Source organism: Emydura macquarii, unplaced genomic scaffold (genome assembly GCF_026122565.2).
Source record: "Emydura macquarii macquarii isolate MOO-44397 ecotype Brisbane River unplaced genomic scaffold, CSIRO-AGI_Emac_v2 contig_2897, whole genome shotgun sequence".
In the NCBI taxonomy this organism is placed as follows: domain Eukaryota; kingdom Metazoa; phylum Chordata; order Testudines; family Chelidae; genus Emydura; species Emydura macquarii.
The window spans coordinates 51,772,489-51,792,891 of record NW_027133034.1 but is presented as its reverse complement, the minus strand read 5'-3'; the positions used below and the strand labels follow the sequence as shown (position 1 = coordinate 51,792,891).

General features: G+C 40.7%; 1 protein-coding gene across 3 annotated transcripts in view; it reads right to left on the bottom strand.

The window, feature by feature from the left end:
• Positions 1-17,929, bottom strand: part of THBS4 (thrombospondin 4) — a 51,091-nt gene extending 33,162 nt beyond the window's left edge. The window contains exons 1-6 of one of the 3 annotated variants that reach the window (XM_067568457.1): positions 11,589-11,622; positions 6,463-6,734; positions 5,531-5,621; positions 5,307-5,328; positions 3,722-3,739; positions 739-808 (exon numbers count right to left, since the gene is read on the bottom strand). In XM_067568457.1, coding sequence (XP_067424558.1) covers positions 739-808; positions 3,722-3,739; positions 5,307-5,328; positions 5,531-5,621; positions 6,463-6,734; positions 11,589-11,607 — 492 coding nt within the window. In that variant the 5' untranslated portion in view covers positions 11,608-11,622. Of the gene's footprint in view, positions 1-738; positions 822-3,721; positions 3,740-5,306; positions 5,329-5,530; positions 5,637-6,462; positions 6,735-11,588; positions 11,790-17,841 lie in introns of those variants that run through there. The other 2 variants (XM_067568454.1, XM_067568455.1) reach the window with 2 other exon arrangements.
• Between the last annotated feature and the right edge of the window lie 2,474 nt (positions 17,930-20,403).

Genomic DNA, 20,403 nt, shown 5'->3' with positions numbered 1-20,403 from the left:
TGCTTACTAGCATGAGTAGTCCTATCATTTTCTATGGAGAACTAAAGACTTCTACATTGACTTCCATAGCGCTACTAATGGTAATAAGATTGATGGCCATGATTTGGTCCATCCTATTCATCAAAGCACTTAGTAGGTGCTTACATTTAGGCATGTGTTTAGATCCCATTGTCTTCAATGGGACTTAAGCATGTGCCTAAAATTCAGCATGTGCTTGAGCACTTTGCTGAATAGAGATCTACTTAAGCATACGCCTAAATGCTTTGCTGAACTAGGGACTAAGTGCCATAGAAAGTGTTTGCGGAATAAGGCCCACAGTTAGTCAAAGTTCTTCAATAAATCAGTAAAACACTAACGACTTCACACTGTGACTAAATATAACTTTTGTGTTCCTTCATTGAGGTCAATAGTGCAATTAATTTGGTTTTCTTTATGTGTGCAAGACTACCTTTATCTAGCCAATGGGCTAGAATAGTATCTGCAGCTTCTCTCCATCTTATATGCAAGGGTTTCTGGCCACTGGATCTATATAAGTAAGCCATCTCCTGCCATACCTCCAGAGGCCCCCTCCACACCATGCACAGTGTATGGGGGCCCCTACCGGGTCATTTCACGCCCACTGTGCAGGCAGAGCTTTGCACAAGAGCACCACACTTGGATAAATTCTGCCCTAACACTGCACAAAGCAGTGCCCCAAACTGGATTTGAGGGATTCATGCTGAAAGTCTCATACAGTACCTGCTGTCTGAGAAGGTCTTTCACATCTCCTAGTATTTGGTTCATTTGCATCATTTGACCCATTAATTGCCTATTAAAATCATCTGTAGGGACAACAAAAATGAACACGGCATGCACAGAGTTAGTAGCTTTTTGTTCATTTACCCAGATCAGCACTGAAAGCTGAACTGAAAGGAGCTGGAGCAGAGATCTCTTCGTATCTTAGCATCAGTTGGGAGGGAACACATAAGGGAAATACAATATCTAGCTTTAATTTTAAGGAAAGCATCTGTGTGAACGCAATACTCTTCAAAGATACTGGATTCAAAGCACTGAAGATTGAATTCCTTTTTATCCATACAACAGGGAAAGCAAAGATAGAGAAAATGCAAACATCTCCATATTGGTGCAACACGGTGGGAGAACCATTTTCACGAGTTAGAGGACAGGTCTAGCTCAAGGCCCGTTCAATGTCTGGACTCTTTGCTGATAGTGACTATCAACAAGTATGCCAGTTAGAATCAGCTGTGTTGCTGGCTCCACAAGGTATCAGACTGAGACTGCTAATCTCAGGCAAGGTGACCGTATTTTCAAAATAAAAAGGGGACACTTCCATGGTAGTGGTTTTAGGGTCACAAAATAGCCATACAAAGAAAAAAGTACACTATAGAAATGTCACTACTGCCCATTTCTGATTCAACAGCAACACATGCATGTTTCTCAGGGTGAAGGACTTTTTCCAGTTGCTTTAACGTTCTGAATTAGTTTATCATGATGCACTGGACATGTCAATAACATTTACTATGAGCCGAAAAACAGCTTTGATAGTATCACTCATTTGACCTTTCTTTCCACTCCAAACACTGTTCATCACATTGGGACTGTTTGTTCCTGGTAAACATAGATCAAATTCTGCTCAGTAGAGCAATACACCTTGAACAGATATTTTGTTATAACATATATACAAGTTTTGATTGTCTAAATGAAAATTGAAAACATTTCAGGTGTCCTGAAGAAAGTTTGTGGCATGCCAAGATACCATATGAAAAATCAGGCCTCTCCTGGCAAAACAAGAACATACAGTTAGCTTTAGGGTGCCCTGAAGTTAAATATCAAATGGTATCAACAACTAATCACTACCCATCTGGCCTGAATTTGATTTACTGACCCATCACTCTGTGTGTCTGTCTATAACTCTCACTCAAGTGCCAATTCATTTGCTCCTCTGTTAATTGAAATCTAGACATCTGTGCAAGATTCACAAGAAACGCATTGATTTTTTTTTTTTTTTTTTCATTCTAGGCAAGTAGAGTATTTTGAAGCTGTGAGCTTTTTGCATTCTAGGCAGGTAGAGTTATTTTGAAGTTATAAATGAGTTTATACATATTTGCTGTAGTATTGAATGCTTATATGGAAAATGGTCTTATTAATGTTTATTAAATTGTTTTGTACTTCAAAGCATTTTGTACTTCAAAGCATTTCTGGTCTGATCCCAGCATGCTAACCAGGACTTGACCAATTCTACAGATACTGGCTTTTCTTCCTTTCAGATTTTTCTCCTCTAAATATTAAAGAAGCTGAGAACCTGGAAATGCCGCATCTGTACAGTCCCAACTTTTATTTTTTGGGGAAACTTAGTATCTTGGCCTTTTAAAAAATACTTAAGTCAGGAACTTGGCTTGCAAGCTGTCAGGCCAGATGTAGTAACTTTTCTTTACAAAGAATTAGTTTAGCCATCAATTGAGATCTGCAAAAAAATGTAAAACTCTTAAGGTTTCAAATGCTGTTTTGTTGGCCAGCCTCTAAATTAAAAACAGATCAGTTTTGAACACTTAAGTTTTGTAGATTTTTAAATCTTAAGGTGGACAAATGGCTTTCAGTGCTGTGAATTATACAGGACTGTTTTGAAATGCCTGGATACCTAAATTTGCATGCACCAAAAATGCTTCCCATAATATATATTTTTTTTACATCTAAAGCCAAATCCTGCCCCCACTCTGCAGTGGCAGTAGGTCTGAAATGTAGGAAAATTATCAAAGCTCCACTACAAAAACCAGGCTTCAGAGCTGCTGTTAATAGGGCAGTTTTGCCACAAGTAGTGTCCCATGGCAGCTTGTTCCAGGAGGAAGTTGGGGCAAGCCAGAGGTGTGGCCAACAGGTATGAAATTACATGGATCTACTGTCCCATCCCCGCCTTGCAGGGAGGAAGACTGCTGCCCAGATATGATTCAGACGGTATCCAGCTACATATTTTGAGTCAGTAACCACTTGGGAAAGTACATCGTCTGCCACGGCAGCTACGAAATGCTCAGCTACACCTCTGCATTATCATTCAAATGTGAACGGTCAGTTTCCTCTTGACGACGCCAAGGCCATAGTAGAGAGATAATTTGCCACACCAAAAACAACCTCCTCCCCTCCTTCCCAGGACTCTCATTCTAAGCAGATACCCTCTAAATGAGGTGGGTTACTGGGGTTTGGAGCAGGAGACAACCTGCATTTAATGGCAGATGCAACCAATATCTCCACACCATCTTCCTACTCACCCTGTGAATAATGCCAAACTGAATACCCAGCTGGAGACATCGGGGAAAATAAAGGTCCTGCAATACCTTTCAGAAAGGTTTTGGTTTTGCGTGCAAAATCAGAGACCCATTTGTGACTAAATTATGGATGAGGGTAGCCCCCCCCCCCCCCTTTTTTTTTTTTTTTTTTGCTACTGGCTTTGTGTTAAACAGCATGAACATGAGGGACGGTTCCCTAAAGTAAACTAAACCCATGGGGCTGTTGTTAAATTCCTCACTTTGGTTTGTCTACTATAAAAATATGGATTTTGCTTTATGTTCTTCTGTCCACAAAGACAGGACTCAAACTTAACACACCCAGCCCATGCATCAGCATTGCTCAAGTCTCTTGGCCACCTAAGGTGGGCCTCGAAGGGATCCTGCTGCCATAGTTGGTGTCTGAGCAATGATTCCAGGGGAAGGCTGTCAAAGCCACAGACAGTTCTTTATCCCCCAGACTCTCCACCACTCTCATGTACAGCCCAATGAAAACAAGCCTCTTCTCTCTAAAATATATGGGTCCTATACCCCTAGATGGCTAAGCATTTCCATCCCTGTTTATTCTGGCTACATGTAGAGTATACTCACTTGATATATCATTGTTGTAAAAGATACACCATGAAAGATACAGAATGTGCAATCCAACTGAGTTAATATTACTCTTGGAACATTTCTTCTTTACAGGATTTTAACTATGAAGACATTCTATTAACATGGGGTTTAATATGATATTTCCTCCATTTGAAAGTGAGTATGTGATTGAAATTGGAGGCCAGCCCAGAAATCTCAGCCAGGTCTCATGAAAAGGTAATATCTAACTACTAAATAGGAAAGATTTTCACCACTAAGTGACTGATTAGTGAACAAAAATTAAATCGATATTTCCAAAAGGGAATAATGCAAGGTCTCAGTTTGGCAATCTTGCATACTGAGTTTTGTATCTTTACAAGTAATAGTGCTGAATTAATTTAGGGGGGAAAAGAAGGAACCTTTAGTACTAAACCCCTTAACACTGGTACATCTGAACAAAAATATACAGTATGGAAACCTGCAACAGGGGATTCTGAAGCTAAATGCAAAGCATATTCCATCATCATTATGAAACTCTAACAAATAGCTGGTTGGGAATTTTTAATTTTTAATGAAATGTCCTCCCACTCCCCCATCAGAAAATGTTGACTTGTAAAAACTGAAATTTTTAGAGGAAATGTATTTTGATTAAATTTTCTTCAGGGAGGTTTCTCACAGGTCCATCATGGAATTTCTGCTCAAAATGAGAGCACTCCCATCCCAGAATAACCAACTGCCTGGTGGGTAGGCACTCATTCAAGCCTCTTCTTTTTTGCCTGATTTGGAGCAGAGACGTCCCAGGGCAGCGCCCCAACCACCAGGCTATTGGCTATTCAAGGATCTCTCTGTTCTGATGCAGGACAAAAACAACTTTTAATGAAACTGAATTCTTGTTTTCCAGCCAGGGAACTCTTGTGTAAAAATGATTTACCTTGGCTCCCAATTATATTAGATCAATCATAATTAAAATGATTAAGGCTGTGATTTTGCCATGCGGTGGAGTGAGAGAGAGGGTTTTCACAGATTCTGTATTTTTATTTACAAGGACATTTTTAGTCTTAAACTGGCCCTATTGGTTTCACTGTTGTTGTGTAATGTTAACATCTTGTATGGCACAACATTAACCTATTCTACTCCTCCCCACTCCCCAACACCTATAAAAACAGTCACAGTTTGCTCTTCCCTGTCCACTCCTTCATCTCTTACTGTCTAGTAGAGCAATCACAGCAGCCCTTACCCATTTTGCTTCTCCCTACCCTTGATGACTCAATAACCAGGAACCATGTCACATGTAAAAATAAATTTGTTTAAAAAAATCATAACAACTAGATCCTCTACTTCAAGCAGAACCATCTCACCAGCTGGGTGAGAGCCTGAGCTAAAGGGCACTTGGACTGACCTGCTATCTTGGAACAACCCATCAAACAAGAAAAACCCTTTCTCGGCATCATCGACTCTCTCATAACTACGCCAGTGACTTATTGCTTTATCACAGGCATCTCTGGCAGTTTTCCTCTCCATCCTGTGATATTTCTTAAAAAATTGTATGACTTCATCGTGGCCATGATTCTGTCTGGTTGCCCTCATTAATTTGAATGGTTTCTTCATGTTTTTTAACATATACAGGAATTATTTCCTCAGGATATCTTACAAAGGCAGGGTATTTTAAACTTACTTACCTGTGTTCTGAGCAGCAGGCTCAATCTGTTGAAGAAAGCAATCTTGTAGACTTGCTACTTGGGAAAGTGAGCCTTTCACAACCAGCTTCAGCTCATCCAGTGTGTCCTGGAGCAATCAGAGAAATTCACAGCATCCATCTCCAGCACAATGAAGAAACAAACATGCAAGCTTGAAATGGGACAAGTGTCTTAACTAGGCATTTTCTTGCTTGGAAACAAAATCATGTTCACTCAAAAAATATGGGTACCTTAACATTTTTGTGTCATAGAAATAGGTGCTTTTTCAAGTTTGCAATGAAATAAGGAGAAAACATTTTGTTTTTTATTAGTTTTCCATTTTGTTATGAATATTCTGCATAAAACTAGTTGCAATGATGGAAGATATTTGTGCTGTGTTCCTGAAAGATACTGCTTTCCTAGGACTGTTGATGTGGAAATCACAGCAAAATATGTCAGTCCTCTGGTTGGGCTAGCCCTGGCAGAGGTAGATAGCAATATTATAATCACACAGCAGGGATCTTGACTCCAGACCATTGCCAGTGTGGTTTCCCTCCTATTCCTTCCATTTCTGAATCACAGTCGTTACAGAGAGTGAAGAGTCAAACTGCATATTTCTTGTATGCATGCACGCAGCCTATGTATTGTTCCTACTGAAAATATTTAAGAAGTTAATTAGAGTTTTCATTTTTGAAGTAAGTAACAATTTACAAATATTCTGACCTCCTAGTAATACCTAGACTAAAACATTCTGATGAGGTATGTTGTGAACTGGGTGAAATCCTGGCCCGTTTGCAATCAATGCCAAAAGTCTCTCTGACTTCAGTGCATCCTAATATTTCTATATCTAGAGAACCCATCCAATTTTCCATTCATTTTACAGATTACTGTAAAACGTTCTCACTACTGATGCACCATTTTTCTAATTGCTCCACCTGCTCTTCAGTTTTCATGATTACCTGTGCCTTTTTCTGTAGGGTGCGAATTTCCACAGACTCTGAACTCTGGTATAGACCTGAAAATGCTCTAGGTAGACCTTGAATAGCATCCACTTGCATGCAGTCCAAGTACAACTCTGCTGTGCTGGATCCACGCTGCAGACCACTCAGCCTCAAAAGGACAGCATGGCGTTTTCCATCAGCCAACTGGATATTGCTGAACATCACAGAGTTTAACTTCCCATCATTCTTCAAATAACGGAGGGTGACTAATAGAAAATACACAGCATGACTATAGGATGGTAACACAAAAGGTGAGGTATATGCTGTCCTACGTCCTGGTAATCTGAGTGCCTGGTGATTGAAAGATCACTGTGGATACTTCTCACTGCTCCAGTTTGTTTAATCATTTTTGCTTTGACAACGGTATCCCATATGCAAATATATACAGGGAAAATAAATTTGACATAGAATTGCAGGAAATGCAGACGGAAAAGAACGCTTGTTCATCTCCCCATCAGTGCAGTATTGTTGCCTACAGATCATTCTCCAGTGCTTTGTTCAGGCCAGTTTTAAATGACTCAAATGATGGAGCAAATGTCACCATAAGAGGGCATACTATAATAAAATACACAGAAACAGTGATACAGCATTTAACTGGAAATCTGCAATTAATAGAATCGCAGAATTGTACATGACATCCTAAAAGTTACTGTGCAGTGTAAGTTTCAGTAATGAATATAACATTTTTGCAAAGGGTGCTAACAATTGTGTATTCAAATACACTGTTCAAGAAATGGAGTCAAGTAGTAATTATCCATCTTTCACCATGATCAATAGCAAATGAATACAAAAAGTAACACAGAAGAGAACCCAAACAGAGTACTAAAATCTCTCTTCTCTTAACGCTTCCGTATAAAGAAGAATTATAAAATTCCCAGCTTATTTGATGTACTTACCTGGCGCCCATGATAAATTGCACTTCACACAAAGACTCTCTTGTTATTAACTATATTGAAAAAAAAACTTTAAAAAATGAGTAAAATTGGAAAAGAAAAATCTATCTCCTATAGAAGCTGAATCTGCAAGCTAGAATGAAACACCTCCTCAATGCCACCCAGCACGTATCCCCATTATTACCTGTTAAACCTTCCCCTGTATATAATCTCTTATGGGGGGCAACCTAACTGAGCATATGTATGTGGAGATCCATAAAATAGCAGCAGAGAGAGCAGATCTATAGCACATACAGTTACTTTCCAAGAAGCCATTGACTTAGCATAAGTGAGGTTATTGGAATCTGGTCCTTTTTTGTGATACTTGTGATATCACTCACTCTGGCTAAGAAATCCAGATATCTGCAAACCTGGATTCCTAAGCATCTAAAAGGGATGGTAACCATCTCAAATTCTGTTTAAAATTACATATATAAACAATAGTCATGTACTTCCTTCCTCTTTTGGAATCTTTATAAAAGTGTTTGGAGGTTGTTGTTTTTTAAATTGCAGCTCCTTTTTAATAGGATAAATGAGTTACTGGAATATCCTTCCTAGCTAATGTTCAGACTCTGCAACATTTTACTGCTCTCAGGAATGAGAAGTCTGTAAGTTACCCAATAAGTCTGTGTGTGAAGCAGAAGGTCTGTAGGTAGGATGCAGGGAGAGCTACAGAAATGCTCCCTGAATGTAAAGCCTGAATGTAATGTTGGTACATATTACATATTATATATTTATGATTACAACTCTCAAGAATCGAAGAAACAGGAGACTGGTGTTTAAAACTCTTTGGATCCTTGTAGGCAGTTATCATGACCCCTCTAGTTGTCATTTATTCTATGATTTGGGTTTTCCACTATTCTTTTTATATTATTAATGACTCTTTGAGCTTCTGATATGTTCTGAACTTCCTAAGCATTTCTTAATCCAAGAATTTTATTTTGATAGTACATTTATGCACTGATATAATTTCTTTTGGTCACTTATTTCCATTTCTTTAACATAAAAGACCAGCTTTTGCTCAGTTTTACCAGTATAAATCCATAATAATTCCAGTGAGTCTGAGTAAGTCAGTTCTGATTTATACTAGTGTAACTGAGGTCATATTGTGGCGTCTTCTATCTATCTTTAGTTTATATATCCTCTTTGGAAATCTCAGCAGCTGTAATCAATGACTTGATTATTTTCACTATTGTCTATGTCAAAAAACAGCCAGACATGAGATTTCCTCAGAAGCACATGAGGTCATCAGTAACTTGACAAAAGGTGAGTCTACTTGCTGGCAAACACTGAGTTTGACTTGCCAATTCTATGTTGCAGGCATTTACTTATGTGAATATCACGTGCACTGGGATATATTAAAGCAGGATGCTTGGAACTGGGCCCTGCAGTCAGAATGACCAAACACAGCAATGAGTCAGAGAGAGAAACCAGAAGACCATGCTAAAGAACACAACTGATTGCTGGCCACCTGGCAGGATAGCCTTAGGACAGCTGAGCTGTCTGGCTTGAGAGGAAGATCCAAAGACTCATTACTGGGCCAAAGCCAAAGGTCCATCTAGGAGGCTGGAACAGTCTGTTGAACAAGACGGGTGCAAAGTTTTGATGGACTACAGCCCCAGTTAGACTTAATCCACCTGTGGTCTTAAAAGTACCCTCCCATCAGTGGAACATTTTATATGGATGAGCTGTGGATAGTGAAGTGTTTAGTTACTTGCACTATTTAAAAAACAGATTCACTGTCATTCTGACCCCAGAAAACCAATAAAATGGTTTGAGCTTAGAAAATGTTCAGTGAAACTACAGATCCAGCATAGTAATAGACTCTTGCTCACAAAGTTGTTAAACTCTATCAGTTGTATTTATTTACTTATATTTTAAGAGAAAAATTGATGTAAAAGAGGTAATTCTGTTATGTGAGAAGTTTTTCTCCAAGTGCCATTATTAGACAATGAGCATGAGAAGTCTGCAGGACTATTTTAGGTTTTGTCTATGAAAAATGCACCAGTTTAACTAGAACGATCTGAAACAAAATTGATCTAGTTAAACAGGTACAAATTCCTATTGTAGAGACACTTATAAGCAAGAGTTGAACTGTTTTATCAAATGATCTTGCATCAGTAAGACTGACTTACACTCATTTGATATAAGCAAGATTCAAACCAGTTAATGTACATTGACATTAGAAGTCTGCAGCAGTTTAACTAGATTGAATTAGTTAAACCAGTGCACCTTTCTGGTATAGACAAGACCTTAGTGTAAACTTAGAAAATCCGGAGGGTGGGGGAGAGGAAAGACATCCACTTTATTCTGCAGTAAACCTTCACATAGACATGAATGTATTTACAATAGAATCCACAAAAACAAAACCAGAATGTGTGCAAAACATCTTGCCCCCAGTTTTCAAACATGGCACAGTTCCAGATAACTCCTGCTTCAGGTTTCTTAGATCAACACTTGGGTGCATCAGTGGAAATATTATGAACTTAGATTTAGAGGTCCGCAAATCCATAGATATCTGCATCCATGGAAGCGGTTGTATTGTTTACCATCTTTGTGGATCACAGATCAGAAGTGGATCCAAATGTTTGTATCTGTACAGGACTCTATCTATATTGTGATTCAGGAGTCCAAATGCTTAGATTTCACATCTTGTTTAGGTATCCATTTGCCATCTGGGCCCACAATGTGCATCACAATAAAGTCTTTGAAATAATACTATGCCTACCCTGTATGGGATGCCAAATCATTCTGATTCCGGGTGATCATCTATCTGAAGTGCGCTGTGGTAAAAGGCCCCCACTCCAATGAGTATTTTAACCTATTGTCCACAGCTAGTGTGCTGCACACTTGATATTTTCAAAGCACTTAACAAATATTAACTGATTATCCATGTGCATGTCCTAGGCAAACAACACTAAAATAATGGGAGAAATATATTTCAATGGAGAGCCTTAATGAGAAAGCTCTGTCTCTTTAATTAATCTTAAATCTGAATTTAATATACAATGGTGCTGGCCTGACAGTTTTGTAGACTGAAGTTTTCTACCTATTCAAGAGACAAAAAGGAAATGGGTAGTGGCAGTGCAAGCTTATCCACACTGCCCATCCATATGCCTCAGCCCTGACACAGAGGGACTATCTGTAAAGGTGAGACGGTAGCTCATTCTCCATGTTCCCTGTATGCAATAGAAACATATTAAGAACTGCCTGGGAACAATTTAAACATTGTCTATAAAGCTCAAAAAGACTGTTTCTTAATTCATACTAAGAAAGATCTGCAGGCATGCAAAAATTCTTGCAGCTCAGACACGAGTCTGACTTCCCTCCCTCCCCCCCAACTAAAGGGGGGTGGGTGTGTGTGTGTGTGCGCGCCTGATCCTATAGTTCTTACTCACTGACTTTCAGAGAAGTTTGCCAGAGCTACAGGACTAGACCTTTGGTTTTAAGGCTTTTCTCTGTATGCGCCTCTGTTTTTTCTAATTGAAAAATAAAAGACTTTTTTAAGTGAGTAGAAGAATTTTCCTACATCTAACTAGAAATTTCTGAACAAATATGTTTCTAACTTTGCTCAAGTCTGTATGATGCCTTTGAATTAACTGATTCCCATAAACAGAGAACAAATATTCTCCATCCCCTGAAATATAAGTGCTAGGAACGTTTGTCTTGCCCAGTCAAATCTAAACTTCAGATCCATGGAGCATGTACCCTTCTTCCATATGCATGAGGCAGCATGTGCGTGTCTGTCACATTCCTTAGTAATAAGAAGCAGTTATTGTCCCAAGGGGAAAAAAAAAAGAAAACAACTTTACGTGTTTCTTTAGGAGCCATTCAACGCAGCTTGAGGCAAGCTGGCTGGCAGAAAGTAGAGACTCCAGTTGACTGTCTCAGCATGCTTCTCCCAGCTAGCATCAGAATAGTGTCAGTGCTGTGCAAGGAAGCATAAAAGGGGAGGCGAGATTGTTGCCCTCACTTCTATCTTCCTGAGCAGTGGAATGAACAGGTGATGAGCAGTGAAATGAACAACAGAAGAAGCTGAAAATAACACTGTTTGTTTGTAAAGACCACTCCACACATATCAATAATTGTAGATCCATACAATAAGCGGGTTGGGGTCAAACAACTTACCTTTATTCAATCGCCCCATCACTGTAAATTCAAAATACTTGCTGTTATCATCTGAAGCGTATAAGCCAAATATGATAGCTGTACTCTTTGGCTGCAATTTGAAAGTTGAGAGCAGATATATTTCATTCAGTGTAGGATCAGCAAGTGCTTGTTGTAGAAAGTTTACCAGTCTCTGGCTGGGAGATGAAAGAAGATCAAAAACTGTAAAATAGAAGGATTTGGTAAGTAGACTGTATATCAAATTATAGTACAATAATGATCTAGGAGAACTTCATCTAAGATCCCTCGATGTCTTTTGTTTGGGAGATAGGAACTATTCTTTGTTGTCATGGGGATGTTTAGCATTTAATCCTAATTTATCCTCTCTGAACTGCAGACAGAACATATGAAGCAATTTTTCACTCATGACATAGAATCATAGAAGATTAGGGTTGGAAGGGACCTCAGGAGGTCATCTAGTCCAATCCCCGACATCAGAGTCTTTAAGGCCTTTGTTGTCACTTATTTCATTTTATCAACAGTTGTTAGCAAGCATTATCTATTATTGCTTAAATACTAGCATCCCTCACTCTATTTTTCAATTCAAATTACTCAAATCTTTTAATGCAGATTTCTAAAATTCTTCTCTTTAACAGAAATCTCTTAACCCACTGTTGTTTTTATAAATTCTGACATTGTCATTCATGCTTCAATCAAGTCCAAGACCTAAAGTTGAAATTTGCATGTAAAAGATTTTCAGTGCACTGTACTTTACAGTACAAATATTATGGTGTCAGTTAATATGTTCTGCATAGGCAGATAAATAATATGATATAAATGACTGCTTTGCTTACTTTCCAGAAAGCTAAAAGAAGACATTTCATGTAAATAAGACCCACATTCTCTTTGTAGTACTGATACCAAATCAAGGCATACCTGAAGGCATGGACTAAGAAACTGAAAGGGGTGGCATAATGAAATCTACTTGAATTCTCTTTAACTTTAAAGAATGAAGATGTAAATAGGGTCTGAAAGAACTCTACCCTGCTGAGCTGGCTGGAGGGAAGGTAACAGGCTTTATTGGATGCAGAGGAGAAAGGCGCTTGGGGAAATGAAGGCAATGGGGGAAGCAATTGAGGGGATCAGAGAGGAGACAAGACGAAAAGGACTCCCGTCTGAGGCAACAGACCATCAAAATGTGTCAGACAATGTCTGACTTGTGAGCACTAGCTGTATTATCATCATGATTTGAAGAAAAAGGTGCTGTCACTTACAGGGAGCAAATTAACACAAAAGATCTGAACATTTGTGAAGACCTAATATGCTGTGAATATGAAGGGAATGTAAGAATAGCCACACCAGATCAAACCAGTCATACCCATCTAATCCAATATCTTGACTCTGAGTGGTAAGTTCCATATGCTTCAGAGGAAGTTGCAAAAAACTATCCATAGGGAAGTTTCTTTCTAACCATCAGAAGTCACACGATGGCTTATAGCCTGAAGTCTGAAGGTTTATCTAGCCTTCCATTTATTTTGTATCTCATGTAACTGTGGATGTGCTTATTATCCATGTAAGAGTTTATTCTTTTTCAGAATCCTTCTCGACTCTTGGTCTCAATGATACCTTATGGCAATGAGTTCCACTTGTTTGTTTGTGTGTTGTGCAATACAATAATTTTGTCAGTTTTATACATGTTACTTTTCAGTTTAATTGTGCTCTTATTTTTGTCTTATGAGAAAGTAAATCAGGAACTTCTATTTTCTCTTTATGACATCCATTAATTTGTACCCCTCAAGTTTATCTCTTATTGTCGCCTGTTTAAACTAAACAGCACCTGTTTTTTCAATCCCTTTTCATACGTAAGTCTCTCCGGGCCTCTAATAATTTTTTGACACACATCCTTAAACCCTTTCTATTTCTTCTATTTTTGTGAGATGCAGTAATCAGAATCAAATATGTTATCCCAGATAAAGGCATACCAATGTTTTACATAATGGTATAATATTTTCAATACTATTTTATAATTCATATTTCATCCATTCTAACATTTTTGACTACCATTTCACATTGAAAATGAGTTTTCATTGGGGTGTCCAGTGACTCTCAGGTCTTTTCCCTGTGTGGTTACAGTTAATTTAGAATCTAGCAATGTATACAAGTAGTTCAGGTTATTCCTTCCAATATGCATTATCCTGCACTTGTCAATACTAGATTTAATCTGCCATTGTGCTTTGTTAGATCCTTCCGACGTTTTTCTCTAGTCAGGACTAACCTAAATAATTCTTTCAGCTGCAAATGTTGCTACATCACTATTCAACCCCCTTTTCCAGATAATTACAAAAATATATTAAACAACATTGTCCCTAGGATGAAACGCTAGGCCATTGAAGTCAATGGCAAAACTCCCATTGACTTCAGTGAAGCCAGACTTTCACCTTTAATATGGAACCTTGGGGCATTCCATTGTTAACTTTTTGCCATGTTGACAATTAACCATTTATTCCTACTCTTTATTTTCTGTCTCTATTGTCAGCTTCAAACCCATGACCATATTTTGCCTCTCACTTCATGACAATTTAGTTTTCTTAATAGCTCCTCACTAAAGAGGATAAAAACATGGATAAAAGGGAACCGGTAGGTATAATTTGAAAGTTCATATAACTTATACCATGGATTTCTCCAAGGACTGCAAAAGGTGGAGGGTCTGAGATTTATGGAACTGTAGGTCAACCAGGGTCTGCAGCTTTTGGGTTTGCTGCTTGAGATCACCCATTATGTCCTAATATATTTCCCTCTCTTTGTCTTGCTGGGACTCCTAGGCCTTTCTCCAGTATCCGTTCCTTCTCCATGCTGTCAGTCATATTGGCCCTCCAAGCCACTGGCTTGCAGATCTCACTGAACATGTCCTCTCTAGTCCTTTTCTTTCTCCTCATCAAGGTTAGGTGGCAGGTGTGTAGGAGCATTGTATTCCCATAAATACTTTTAATAAGAATGATTGACACGTCAGCTTTAGAGGGCCTCAGCACAGCACTGTTCTCCAGCCCCAGCCATGACTATTCTGTTGCATGAAGTTATAAAATTTCAGTACCCATTCCATGGATCCAAGTATAGGTCAATGATAATGAATATTAGAATGGGTTTAACTGAGGTCTCATTCCTGAGGATCACAAAGGTACAGAGAACACAGCTGCTACAGACATCTTGAAGCTGACCAGGCTCATATGCTGCTACTCTGTTTACTGCAATGGTGCCAGTTGAACTCATTGCAGAGTAGTGTGGGAAAGTGTCCTACCACAGAGGAAGACATAAGGCAGCCACCCCTAAACACCTTCTAGAAGGGATTGCAGACTATCTTCCTGAAAGTTTTGTCAAGATCTCTCGGGAGGCCAAAAGGGACATCTCTGTGTACATAACAAACTGCTCCACATGGTGCCCCACCTAATTCTACAGAGCAATGATCTGCAGATGCCAACTCTACCTTGGTTTCTTGTACCTCTACCTTGTCTCGTACAAGTAAAACAATGAAAAATCAATACCTTTGTCTTGTTAACTTGTACACATGCCAGGTGCCATCTTTAAATTTAAACATTGTAGGAAAAATGCATGCACACACTTACCCGAGTTTCCTTCCCCTTCATCAGGCTCAGCCAAGCTCACTTGGCAGGACTGACTAGATTGTGGTGGAGTCTCAAACAGATCCTGGCTTGCGGCCTGGCTGGACACCCTCTCCACTTCTCCCCCCCACCCTTCCTCTATACTGTTCACAGCACGGATCTCTGTCTTGTGCTCCTCACACAGTGGTCTGCAGGGTGCTGGGGGGATCTCCACCAAGTTTGGTATGCTGTTTATTGTAAAAGCAACAGATCTGTGAAGAAGCATCAGATCTATTGGTGGCTTCCCTGACCTTGCGTTATCCCTGGCAAAGTTTCACACAAAGTTATCCCTGGCAAAGTCTCCCTTTCACACAACACTGCTGCTAATCCCTGTTGTACCCCTTTGCCTGCATCCCCCATGCAATCTGCTCATAGATATCCAAGTCTCTATGGCTGGTCGGTAGCTGTGCTTGCACAGCCTCTTCTCCGTGCAGGTCCAGGAGATCCAATACCAGGTAGGAATGCGTCTAGTGCATGGAGCTGGCAGTTGCACACAACAAGGGTGAACTGCTGTGTGCTCACCAAGGTGGGCAATCAGGAAAAAGCATTTTCAAAACACAAGGAATTCTAAAGGGGAGGGGGTGGCTTCCAGTCTGTGTGACCTCTGGGCAGTAGAGTTTAAAATTGTGGCCACAGCAGTCACTGTCACAAAGAATCGGGGACTGTGGGATAGCCGCTGGAGGACTGTTAGGATCAACACTGGTCATGCGATGTTTGCACTTGCATTGTGTCAACCTCAGTAGCAGCTGTTCAGGGAGGTGGGTTTACTGCATTGGTGGAATGGGGGAGCTTACACTGGCTGGAGACAAATTTAGGTGTGGACACATGAACAAATAGGTGGTGGATACAAGGTGACTTATATAGATCTAATTTTGTAGTGCTGATCAGACCTAAGACACAAAGAAGTTAAGTGACTTCCCCAAGTTCCCAAGGAGATGGGAATGAAATTCAACCATGAGTTTTAACTCCTTGACTCTTGCTGCAGTCACCAAACCTCACTCTACTTCTCACCAACATTTTATAATATAGAAAGGCAGCATCTCTAATAGTGCAGTACACACAATATCCACATCTGCTATATATACAGGGTTCTTCTGGCTCTGAGGTAAGAGCACTACCAACTGAACCACACTAAACTAGTAAGGAAACATAGTATACATAAAATGAAATCATCATAAAACAGTCATATAGTTCAGCCTAAGGAGGAGACACCTCCTGCCCAGATTCTAAGATTAGCTGTAGAAGAGAATCTGTAAGAAACAGGACAAGAGGCAATGTATACTTACTTTAAAATGTATACTTGGATATTGAAAACCTATTTAATACAAAATGCTACTTGAGCCTGTGGAACCTGACAAATATACTCTTGGTCTACAGAACAGCCTTTTTATTTTTAAAGTAATGTTGTGTAAAAAGAAGTCAATAAAAGTTAAAGGTTCAGTTTTTGAAAGCAGTCCAAGGGGAAGATGTCTGTGTTCAGAAAATCTCAACCATAATTTTCAGAGAATGCCATCTTTTTGCCTCAAAAGCAAAAGTACTATAATTGTGAACAGCAATAAAGTTTAAAAACAGCCTCTTCCCAACTTTATGGCAGAAATTCCCCTACAGCAATCATATCTGAGTTACAAGATTACTGTGTTCAAATCAAAATGTGCAAACAGGTGGATAAATACAGGCAGAGGTTACTGGGAAACTAAAGAGCACAGTATCCAGATATTACCAGTACATTATTAATACCTCAAATGCACAGTTTCTGAAATTCTCTTAGGAAGAATTTAACTTTCACTAATTTTAAGATTTTTCCAGTTCTTTCTCCCAGTGGGCAACTCAAATTGGCACCAACTCTTAACAGATTAAAAGCACTTTTGCCTACTTGAGCATTCAATATATTAAGATGTTTTTTGTGCCTGACAAATTCCTCCCTTTTAGGGTACTTTAAAACAATACACCATAAAACTAAGCACAAGTAGAAAGAACGGGGCTATGTCTAATCCTTAGTTACATGGTTCTCCCACAGGTCTCTTACATCCTGATGCACAGTATCTGTGTACTAGAGCAGAGAGCAGAGGGACAGGAAAAGAGACTAGAAAAATAGGAGATGAGACAAATAAGCCTACAGAATGTCACTAAGAGGTGAGACATGTCACAGCTACCTGTGAAACCTAACCGCATGGTTTCCGCACATCTATCTAGATACACAACATGATCCCAAAACAACACTGAACTTAGACGAGACATCTCATTTCCCATTTAAAGAAAAAGGAAAGTTTCTTTAAAAGTTTGAGACCCTGGTGCTTCCGTATTCAGCTAATCAAACATTAATTCCGATGTCTCTGAACGAAACGTTGTTCTGCTGAGCTACCTTCCCCCCTTTCACGGGTTAAGTGATGACCCCAGCGACATGTATTTACATTCGATCTAAGTGATCGTGGGGTTTCTATCACTGCCGTGTGTTTCCAGTCAAGTCACCGGCTGTCTGGCATGACAGCAGAATAAACCCTCCCCGAGCAGAGTGGAGTCACCCGTGCCTGTCGCATCCCCGCTTAGCAAATCCGCCTGCAGAAGGGAAACCCCAGCCCTGCCAGAGCCGCTGTGGTGAGCGAGGAGCTGCCGCTTACCTTGCAGGGCGGGCTGGGCGCCCAAGCCGGGGCACGACTGCAGGAGAATTTGCAGGAGCAGGGCGGCGACTTTGCGCTGGCTCATCATGCCCAGGGCAGGGGTGGGAGAGAGCAGCCCAGACCCCGTCCCGAGACCAGCCCCGCTGCGCGGCTCCTCTAGCGCCCGGGGGGACGAGGAGACGAGGGATGCCGGGCGCTGTCCCCAGGTAGAGGCGGGCACGGAGCGAGACTCAGGGCGGGCGGCGGCTGCTGCTGGGAGGCTCTGCCAGGGCGAGCACAACCGCTCACTCCAGCTCGGCAGCCGAGCCCAGACGGGGGCTGTTTAACCCGGGGGGACCTGCTCCTAGTCCGCGGAAGGAGGGCGGAACTTAGGGAGGCTGCAGTCCATTGGCCGTGGGATCCTTTCCCCCTACAGCAGACCAGGGCAGGAGGAGGAGAGCTGAGGCAGGGGGGAAGAAGCTGGTGGCTTGTGCGGGACGAGGAGCGTTAGAGACAGACAGACAGACAGACACAAAGCGCTGCACCGAGAAACCCAGAGATCGGCTCAGGGAGTTTGGGGTCTCCTCAGCCCTCAATGGGAAAAGCAGGTGGGGCTGGGGGGGATCCTGTCCCCCTAATCTCTGTAGTTCGAAAAAGAAAAGCTGCAGCTTTGATTACGCTGTTTTTAAAGTAAGGAATTAGACTCTTTACACTAGCAAACGCTGGGACAGAGCAATGAACCCCTGAGCAAGCCCAGCCAGGGAATGTTATTGTTGCTTGCCTTGGAAATCCAGGGGTGTCGTCCAAGCAGTTAACTCCACTCTACACCAGAAGTACACCTCTAGCGAGAGGGGGCCTCATAGGGAAAATTAATTCAACTACTATTCACTTCTATTAGTATCTGTTCCAGTAAACTTTAATGAACAGATCCAAATACAAACAATAGCCATATTAATGGGGGGAGGCCCATGTTCTGCCTTCTTTGCTCACATAGAGTAAGCAATGCTTCACCATTAAAATCAACGGGACTACATGCAAAGCAAGATCCTCTCCAATGCAAGTAAGACTGCAGAATATGGCCCTTAGATTAATTATGCCATTCAACAGAAGATGGATCATTAAAAGCATCCTTAAAGGTGACCTGCAAAAGTTTTTTTTTACTGGGCATATAGCATGGCTGGGATTCCTTACTAATGCGTGTAAGTCATGCCTTTTAAAGATTTCTTTACTGCTTGTTTTTTACCTGAAGGCTGGTCTACCCCCAGAAATGGGACCGATTTAACTAAATTGGAAATGGGTGCATACAGGCTACTTTAAGAGGGGTTGGTATCAGTTTAGCTTAGCCTTCTCTCTTAAACAGTTTCCAAAGTATCCACAAAAAGGAGTTTTACTGATTTAATTAATTCTATTTAGAAAGTGGAGTGTATTTTGTTCCCTAGAGTGGCCGTAATAAGAAAACTTAGGAATGTCAAGCCTGGTCTGCCTTGGCTTTGCTTAGAAGGCCAGGGACCATTGGGAAAGCCAAAAGCATGTTTAATGTGAGCTCTAACACCTAAATAGACGTGGTGAGATGTCTCACAAATACTTCCTTTTATTCAATATGGTTATAGATCAGAGAAGTAGAATAAATGTTAAGGAAACACACACAAAAAAAAAAAAACGAGTTTTAAACAAACTAACTAAATCCCCCTTCTTTCAATTAATTGTCAGTCTCTTAAACTCTTGTTGTGTCACTATTTCACTAATTCTCCAGTCTTCCAGTCAGGACAAAACACACATTTCTTTTGTAAAACACCCAGGTCCTTTTAGAGACATGCTGTCTTGAGGTCTCTCTCAACAATAGCCACGCAGAATTCCCATTCAGGTAGGGCTGTCTCATAAGTAACCTTCAGGCAAGTTATGTGCTTGAAATCAAATGGGATTCCCAAGGGAGCATGCCACGGAATAACAGTTGCCTGGCTCCTCTCACACTCCATCATCAGTTGCACATAGCCCAGAGAGGTGCCACTGCCTTCTCCCCACTGCTCCCTAACCATACAGAAGTCAGGAGAGCAGAGAAGACAACACAGGTACTGCTCTGCCTTTGCTGGAGGTTCAAGTCAACTGTTGTTACCCTATACTGCAGGTAGAATGTGGGCCACTGTTTGTTTGAATACCAACAAGATGGAGGAGCTTCCTAAAGCTGTCCACATCATACAGTGCGCACAAGAAGGAAGGAACTTGTATTAGTGAGCAAAGGGGTGTTGATTAGTATGCAATGGCAACCATGCATGGAGTGCATAGTTAATGAGCAGTGCAGAGTTTAAAACCCTGGGGGGAAGGGGATGTCACTGTGTGCCTGAACACAGTAAGCCTTCAGGGATGAGACTAGAGCACCCACTGTTCAGCAAGTGGAAGCCCCACCACTATATATGGAGTGCAGGTGCTGCAGAGGCTAGAACTAGAGACATGGAGCAGCCCTGCTGCTGCTCCATGGTCAGGGGAGGATAATTCCTTCCTCCCCAGACCCTGTTCTTTAAAAATATAAACTTAAGTGCCTGGAACAAACACACCACCAAAGCAAGGAATCTGACAGCTACATAT